The sequence below is a fragment of the Nuphar pumila genome, chromosome 12, assembly GCF_984573655.1.
Source record: "Nuphar pumila chromosome 12, dmNupPumi1.hap1.1, whole genome shotgun sequence".
Taxonomy (NCBI): Eukaryota; Viridiplantae; Streptophyta; class Magnoliopsida; order Nymphaeales; family Nymphaeaceae; genus Nuphar; species Nuphar pumila.
The window spans coordinates 28,521,997-28,531,396 of NC_143260.1; the positions used below are offsets into that span (position 1 = coordinate 28,521,997).

At 40.8% G+C, this 9,400-nt stretch overlaps 1 protein-coding gene across 1 annotated transcript; it reads right to left on the minus strand.

The window, feature by feature from the left end:
- Positions 1–2,085: 2,085 nt before the first annotated feature.
- Positions 2,086–5,543, minus strand: LOC149820438 (putative inactive receptor kinase At2g26730). The gene is made up of 2 exons (XM_089982246.1): positions 3,977–5,543; positions 2,086–3,174 (listed from the first exon to the last, which is right to left on the minus strand). The coding sequence occupies exons 1-2, from the start codon at positions 5,241–5,243 to the stop codon at positions 2,513–2,515; spliced, it is 1,929 nt and encodes a 642-aa protein (XP_089838372.1). The 5' UTR covers positions 5,244–5,543; the 3' UTR covers positions 2,086–2,512.
- Positions 5,544–9,400: the final 3,857 nt, after the last annotated feature.

Below are 9,400 nucleotides of genomic sequence, written 5' to 3' on the forward strand. Positions count from 1 at the left end.
GCCCAAGTCATCAAGTCGATGGTGTGCAGGGCCTTGAACCCAATGAGAAATGAGAATACCTTGATTGTACTCATCAAGCAGTCATACCTCAATTTATAGTGGGAGAAAAGTAAGAGGTAGCATACATAACATTCATGCACGTTAACCCTTCACATGCCATATTGAATGTTAACCCTTCTTCACTAATTCACCACTTATACCCTACTAAAGCCTTCATTAGTGTCAAACCTAATCACACTTAAGGTTGAACCCGATCCAAAATATCCAATACATCTAATATCAATAACTCATTTAATATCTAAAGAAACATCTATTTTTAAGAATAGGATCCCTTGTTTCAAAAGCCTCCTATCCCTACAAGGGGCTTACACTAAGACAGATTTGAAGGATCTCAAACTCATAAACATAAAGTTTTGTAACCGTAAAAGAAATGTGTAGTTTCCTTCTTTGGAGGTGAGTTTCTGTCTGGTAACTATGGTCCAACTCTGGTTGAGGGCTGACCCTTTTTTTCTTCTATAATTTGAAATGCCACAACATGGGTGAGGCACAAAACGACGTAGGATGCCCTGTTCAGTACACAAGTATGCCATCATGTGGGGACATTTCACATCTTTTTCACTGGTGCAACATTGTGAATAGATCAAGTGCAATATTATTGCACAAATGTTTGTGCATTAAGCACCTGATCACCCTCCATCTTAGGGACAGCGCCTGTTAGGTGTGGGGGCCCAAAACCTGATGGAGGGCGATGAGTGCCTAATGCACAATTTTTGTGCAATCATATTGCACACGATCGCACAGCCTCAATTAAGCCAGGGAGCGGCTATATGCCATGACTAAGTGCCATAGCCAATGGCATGACATAATTATCCTGTAACTTGGAACCCATGCAATGCTGTCATGTGATTTGGCTATGACACTCAGCCATCGCTCCTTTGATCTCAACTCGTAAGATAACAGTGCTGCAACAGCTCCACGATCAACCGTCCATCAATAGTAGGCTGCAACACTGTTTGTGTATCACTACTATTCGCTGAACCTTTTGGCGACATTTTCAGAAACCAATAGAATTTTTAAAATATCGTGGTATTTTTTACAATATAATACTTTTTTGAATGTTTTTGTATTTACATATTTTAACACTTTTATAAATATTCTCATTTTTTGTAATTTTATATATGCAGATATTTTCTAAAAATTAATTTTGTCATGAGCTTTTTATCGCTTTTCTTTCAGAAAAATCACAAGATTACAAAATATCCTGATATTAGTGATTATGTAGTATATAATTTTTTTTTTTTATCACAAGGAGAAACCAGTGTCATGGTTCGGTGTTCCGCTACAGGCCAGAAGGTGACAGGTTGACATTGGTCCTGACTCCACCGTGTCCACCATCGAGGGCGGATCAGGTGCAACGTGATTTCACACTTTTTTTTGTTCCTTTTTTTTATTTATAACAGTACAAAAATGCAAAATTGAAAAAGTAAAAATGTATTTAAACACGGATAGCTACACACCCATCTATACATACGGCTTGACAGATAACAAAAGAGCTGATGAATAATAGTATTGTTAACAATGTTGCCAGCATAAAAATCAGCGGCCAAAAAATAATAAAAAAATATTACGTGTCAATCAGAACAAGGGTAAAGCTATTAAAGTAATATTAAAAAATAAATTTAAGTAAGTATTTGTAATTTATTAAAAAAATAAAGCATATCGATTTTCTGCCCATACGATACGTATCGGCCAGTATCCGATACTGACAACATTGTTTGATTGCTACACAAAATATGTTAAGGCTCAAGGTGGTTTCTAAACTAGTCCAGTAAAATGTAGAACACGTGGTCCAAATAGCAAACTAGACAGCATCATAGTGCACAACTTCAATTGCAAAGAGCTAAAGAAATTTTGGGAAAAAAAGATGAAGTTTATTCTTATTCTCAAACCTATGAAAATACTTTTAAATCACTTTCCGTTTCTCATTTTCATTTTCTGATGTTTTGTTAGAACTCATTCTCATTTGCATGAGACTCTGAATCTCACTCTAGTCTTAACAAAGAAAATCTTTCAATAGAGGAATGAATGGGCCCCAAGTAAAGTAAACCCTTCGAATTTATTCAAACAATGAAAGACTCAATAACAAGGTTAGGATCGACTGCCACAAGCCATTTGTTGCAGATAGTCACACAAATCATGATATTTATCATGATTTATAGTCGTTGCAAACAGATCTCTACAATGGAGCTGAGCTGAGGCAGTTGTGACAAACTAAATGCCCACAATAAACAAGATTAACAATAAGCTCAGATAGGCCTTTTCCTTTAAACAGGCCACAATTGTATGTACAAGCACAGGTGAACAAAAGAATGCACCTTCCAAACCAAACCACAACCAATAATCAAATATCAAAAGCAATTAACAAAAGTAAAACCTTTAATAAAAAAGGATAAAAATGGAGGGGATATGTATGACGCTATTCTCTGACCCCTTTCTTCTTCCCCTGCCCCTTTCATGGCTTTGTGCCTGCTGGAGGAGTCCGAATTTCCAGTGGTGGGGACCCCTTCGACTTGTCATCCGAAGATTGGCGCTGCCCATCATCGGTATCAACTGGGTTGATATCTTCAATCATCCTCAATACATCCCTGATCAACGGTCTCTGATCAGGCATCGTGGCAACACAAGCCATGGCAATCTGCAGCAGCTGCACCATCTCCTCCTCAATGTTCTGATACCTCATCAACTCCACGTCGAAGACCTCGGCGGTCCATTCCTCACGCACAACTGACTGCACCCACCTCGGCAAATCAATCCCTTGATCATTTAAGGATGCCTGGTTAGGCGATTTCCCGGTCAGGAGTTCAAGCAGAAGCACTCCAAAGCTATAGACATCCGACTTGAAGGTCACCTTCGGCGTCTCGATGACTTCAGGAGCACGGTAGCCGGCAATCCGTGCGGTAGGAGGGGTGGAGGCAGTGGGGGTGAAGAGGGGGTTAAGGCCAAAATCCGACACACAGGCGTGGAGATTGGGACGCAGGAGGATATTTGAGGCCTTTATGTTACCATGGGCAGTCTTTGCAGTTTCATGGAGGTGAGTGAGCCCTCTCGCTGAATGCACGGCGATCTTCATCCTACTATCCCAGTCCAAAGGTGTCCTACCTGATCCTCTGCTACCTGCATCATAACCATGTTTTGATCAAATGCCACGCCTAAGCCTGCTGGGAAGATGCTCAAAATCCAGAAGTTCATGCAAATTTTCAGGTCCTGATTGAGTGGATCTCCAAAGAAACAATTAAAATTTTGCATAGAAACATACACCAAAATCTTATGAAGATGCCAATCAAAGTCTAGAAAATCTGACACATTCAGAGTTCCTACTAAACATTCTTGGGGCACATTTTGGGTGTCATTCTAACACCTACCAACTTCTTAGACTTGGGGATTACTATCAATGAGGATTGAGATTCAGTGCTGCTAAGAGTACAAAATTTCATCCAAGGAGTGCCAACTGGCTGTAGCAACTCAAGAAAACAACAAATAAACCCAAATAGAAGCATTAAATCATATTTAAAAAGTGCAAAAGTTTCTTAACATCAACCAAAATCCAGATTTTCTTTTTTAAGCCTACCAATATTCCCAACAGCAGTAAGTAAATCCCCAAAATGCAGCAAAATCCAGACCCTCCCCAGAATGCCATTTCCATCGTTGCCAACAACCAAACCAACAGGAATAGTTTCAATTTTCTTGACTTTCCTTGAGAAATTTCCTCCTCAAGAATCAAGAAAGAGGAAGACGTTTCTTGTCAGACCCATTAATTACTAAAGAAATTAAATGCAATCCTCTAATTCAGAAGTCAGAACTCCTTAAAAAACAGAGTCAACCAATCTCTCCACACAAAACAGTAAAAGAAAGAAACAAAGAAAAGGAAGAGTTTCTAAAATAACGAATGAACGAAATGAATGATCGAGTGCATTACCGTGCAGGAGAGCAGACAAGCTCCCGGCCTGCATGTAGTCCAGCACCATAAGCTTCTCATCTTTGGAGTAGTAGTACGCCCGGATAGGTACCAGATTACCGTGCTGGATCCTGCCGAGCACCTCCATGTGGGCCTCGAACTCCCTCTTCCCCACAGCAACGTCCTTCAACCTCTTGACGACGACGGTGGTGCTCTCCTCCAGGACGGCCTTGTAGGATGTCCCCACGGTCCCCTTGCCCAGGACCTCCGCGGAGGCCCTCAAAAGGTCCTCCAGATCGAAGCTGTACCCGCCACCATTGAAGAAAACGAGCTTGTTCCTCTCTGCCTCTTGGGTGGCGCTCAGGAACTCGTCCTTCGACGAAGAAGCCATGCCCGCGGTCTCCACCACCCTCGTCGGCGGCTTCGCGGCCCTATCCGGCCTCTGCCGTCTCCGCCGGAGACACAGAATTAAGAAGATCAACAACAGCAAGAGCAACAGCGCCGAGACGACGACAATTGCGATGATTGCGCCGTGGGAGAGCCGCCTCCGGTGGTGGTGCTGCGGCGGGGAGGAGAAGGAGGGGAAGGGGGCTGGAGGGGAAGGGAAGAAGGGTTTGCAGAGGAGGGAGAGGGGAGAGCCGCAGAGGCCGGCATTGCCGGAGAAGGACTCGGCAGGGAACCGCTCGAGCGGGCGCGGGACGGAGCCATTGAATTGGTTGTTGGAGAGGTTGAGGGTGTTGAGCCCCTGGATGTCGATGGCCGGAATGGCGCCGGAAAATGAGTTGTTTTGAAGTAGCAACCCCGTGAGGTGCGTGAGGTTATTGATGGCAAACGGCAGGCGGCCAGAGAAGCGGTTTAATGAGAGGTCGAGGCGGGAGAGTCGGGGTAGCGACGGAATAAACGCCGGAAACTCGCCGGAGAGGAGATTGTCCTGGAGGTAGAGGCTGCGGAGGAGCTTGAGATCGGCGAAATCGTCGGGGAGGGAGCCGGAGAGGCGGTTCGAGCGGAGGCTGAGGACGCGGAGCTGGGTCAGCCGGCCGAGGGTGGATGGAGGGATGGGTCCGACGAGGCCGACGCCGGGGAGGCGAAGGGAGACCACCCTCGAGCCGGAAGGGTCGCAGGTGACGCCCACCCACGAGCAAGGAGAAGGGGAGGAGGCGTTCCACTGGACACGAGAGGAGTGATGGACGGCTGAGACGAAGCCCAGGAGGGCTTGCTTATCATCAGCCGTTGAATCACCACAACAGAGGGAGAAGAGGAGGAAGAAGAAGAGGAGAGGAGGGGCCATGGTTGAGAGAGGAACAGAGGAGGGTGGTAGAACTTCTACTGATGGTGGTGGTGATTCATAAATGGGAAGAACCACCCATTAGGAAAACCGGCGGGTTTAAGGGGAAGTGGTTTTTTGGGTTGCGGTGGTTTCCCGGGGAGGGAGGAGGAGGAGGAGTGGCGGTGTAATTGGTGTGGAAGGAAGGAGTAAGAAAGGAGACGTGTCTGAAACAAAAAGTGGGGTCTTTGGGATGGTGGTTACCTTCCGGCCGGAATATTTTCCGGCGAGTAAATCTAGGGGTGATTGGGCATCGTCCTCAGTGGGGGGAGTTTGGTCTTCACTCTGGTGTTTTGATTTGAGTGCTTCTTAGCTGGAATGAATGGTGATTTAGTGAATATTTGGGGAAAGTAGGGGTGTTTTATGAGGTGATAAAAGGTTCAAGTTCGGAAGGTAGCAGCCTTTTTCTTTTTTAACATTTTTTTACTTTATTGAGATATCCTTTTGATGTTCCTTAATGCCAGTTAGATTTTTTATTTTCTGATATATATATATATATATATATATATATAGTTACTAGAATATGTTTACTGAAAATACGTTCATTAGAGAATAAACTATAAAACCAAGATTTTGAAGGGTTTATTTATTTATTTATTTTTAAAATCTCACCATATATGGATGTGATCGACATGACCAGATTTTTGGATCAACCGATTACAATGCATAAGCAAATTTTTTTTAAGACTTAAAAATCGATGACTCAAAATTCTAGTAAATAGTCGAGCATCCAAAAAACATAAAATTTCTTTAAAAATACATGACCTATACATGCAAAATCCAAAAATCTACGTGCCCGGTTTCTCTTCCAAAAGTTTTTCAATCTATACATGTGTTTACCATGCTTATTTAAGTAGAAAACATGCTTTTGATCAAATTATTTTAATAAAAAACTTAATTTTTTTACCATAAATGTTATTGACTTTTAGCTTCTTTGTAAAATGTATAAACAAAATATTATTGATTCTAATATATGATTTTCACCGAATAAAGTACGCAGATCACATATATAATATATAAGATTTGATTTGCAAAACATGCGATAAAACATTGAAAACTAAAATCATCATGGCCACGCCATAAGGTGTTACGAAGAACCATTTACTTTTGTTTATAGAACTTCTTATCGATGTTTACTGACCAACTCGGTCAGGAATCAAGAGAACCGAAACTGTTTTCATCGACTCAATTGAAGGCAGTCATGTTTGGCTCATATATAGGACCCAGTCTGGCGGACCTGCATCGAGCCGAGAAGATGTAACGAGTCTACTTGCACCTTGCCAGTAGTGACTAAGCTTTAACTAAATTCAAGTTTCCTTTTAGCTTCTGCTTTAATTTAGTCAACATGGCTCGAGCTCGAGAGAATCGGGTTCCTTATTCTTACCGACCGATTCCTAGGCTTGGTACTGATTTCAGACAATAGTTCATGGTCACGACACGAGAACATTTTTTGAAGATTAATTTCTTTTATATTTAAATTTTAAAATATATAAGAAAACATATAAAGTAGAATGAAAAGGTCAAAATATCAACAAATAAAAATGTTAATATCAGGTTAATAACACACAATATGTCGTTTTAATAACACAATAATATCATGGTTTTTTTGAAAGGCAAACTGGGGTTAGGCAGACCCCTACTAGATATCTCTTAAGCCCCATGTGGCAGAGGGATTCGAACCTGGGCCTTCAACTCTGCACAGGATCCCGCTTACCACATGGGATACCCACCTCGGTGGAAAAAAAGAAAAACTTATATTTAGTAAGCCAAGCCATGGTCAAGTTTGGCACGGGGTTGGTTTTAGGGTGATCACCTAACCAAGTCTTCATGGACTCGAGTCAAGATGGTTCGAAGCTGGGTCAGGCAAGTGGCTGACCAGTCCAAAACCATGTTTTTTTGAAGTCTTGAAATAATGGTGTTGCTAATATATTATTCATAATAAAAGAAAGGATTAGTGTCTTGGTAAACTACTCGGTTGAGTTTTGAAGAGGGGCAGCACATACGACACGAAACTCTTTTGACCTGAGCACTCGAGCCAAAGCCAGTTGGAGGCCAGGTTGGACAAGAACCAATTCCTATATATTGATGCAAACGGATCGGATATGACTCAACTAAATACATAAAAAATCGGATCCAGATCAGGTTGAAACAGACAAAACTCATAAAATATTGTCCGTAGTGGATCCCACTCTTGTTCAGGGATCCATTTGTATTGTCTGTTTCAGTGATGAAATGTAGATTCAAGGTCTTTATAATGAAGTAGTAAGTTGTAATTTAATTATAGGGTAACAACCACTATCACTTATTCCAGTTTCAGTCATGAATAACCAATGAATGGAGAAGTAGCCTTAAATAATCTGAAAGTGCTTAGAAGCAGCATACATCAAGCATGCATGCAAGAAATAATCTCCAAGAAAAACAGATCGACATAATTTCATAACCTAAATATCAGAGTGAGAAGAAGTTTCTTGAACAATTAATAGCCAAAAACACATGTATGTCCAAAGTGCGTCTAAAAAGTTTTCAATATATAGTATATTTGTTATTTCCAATTTGATGAGTCAAAACACACTTTTTAGGTTTAAAAAAGTAATTACAAATTTTTAAAATTGCCACCACTCATAAGAGTGCTTTTGTCATCTCAATCAACGTTAATATAAAGGATTTAAAGTTAGATTAACCCTTCTAAAAACTTGTTTTTTGTAATCTGCCTCTCTGAATGTTTTACCCTTCTAATTTTTTATTATTAAATTTACCCTTCTAATTTTTTATTTTTTCTTATTTTGTTTCAATTCTAACTTATCTACATGCATGCATGTTTAGTAGGAATCAGCCTTTGGATCGTCCGATTACTACGTACAACATATAAGCATGTCTTCCAAAGGCTTCAAAAACCATTCGTCTATAATGTTTAAATCTTCAAACATGATTCAAGAACCAGTTTCTATCAAATGGACTAAACTGAACCAGTTTCTATGAGGTCTGATTATGCAAAACATGGAACCTCCATCTTGCCCAAATAACTAGTTGCCAATTCATATTCACGTTCACATTTTGTAAGGTTAACAACATGAAACCTCCAACTCGGATCCAAATAATTTAATATTTTTATAAAAAATACCGATAAAATACTCAAGTCAAGCCAGATTGGGTCAAAAATCATCATAAACCAGGTCGGGTTTGAGTTGACACAAATAATATTCATGTCAGCATTTTTTTTTTTTCGGAAGGCAAGCTGGGGTTAGGCAGACCCCTACCAGTTATACAACTGTACCATTGGGTTTTGAACCTGCAACACCCCCAACACAAGGTGACGTGCACTAGCTGCTCCACCAGACAAGCGGAGCTCCCATTGGTAGGTTAAGATTTTTCAGCAATTTTATGCTCATACTCAAGTGTTTGGAGTCCGGATCAGGTGCAATATGATTGCACAAATATCTTAATGCACAGATATTTGTTCCATCATATTTCACCTGAACTTTTCACAAGTGTTTGTGTTAATGTCCGCTCAGGTGCCTGATACAAACCTGATCCAAGGACAGCCCGAACTACAGGTACCCTGAACCAATGTTGTCAGTATCGGTATCACCCCTGAATCGTTTGGCCACTGGTTCAATTGTATCAGCCCATACTGATACTCAAGTGAATTGTTATGTATCAGTCAAAAAATAATAAAAAAATATTATGTGACAATCATAAAGTGACACGTGTTAAAACCATTAAAAATATTAAAAAATAATTTTTAGTATTTTTTATATTTATTAAAAAAAAACAGATTCAGAGGGGTGAAGCGTATTGATTTTCTACCGATACGATGCGTATCAACCAATACACACCGATGATGATAACATTGCCCTCAACCAAATCTATGTCTTGTTAACAATGTTGTCAGAATTGACCTGAATTGGCTGATTCAGATCGAATCGGCCTAAAGGCGATTCACAAAGGGACAATTCAGGGTCAATTCAATTAGTACAACAACAACAACTATGCCTTCATCCCAAAACAATTGGGGTCAGCGATATGAACCAAAAAAGAAATTCATTTTGGGTCTTCCACATGAATCCTTTTCCTCCAATCATTTCTATCCAATGCCATGTCCTCGGTGAGGTTCAAAGCAT

Coding starts and splice junctions, on each gene's coding strand:
- LOC149820438 (XM_089982246.1), bottom strand. CDS start 5,243: ATGGCCCCTCCTCTCCTCTTCTTCTTCCTCCTCTTCTCCCTCTGTTGT. Junction 3,175..3,976: donor CTTGTCTGCTCTCCTGCACG/GTAATGCACTCG, acceptor GTTATGATGCAG/GTAGCAGAGGATCAGGTAGG.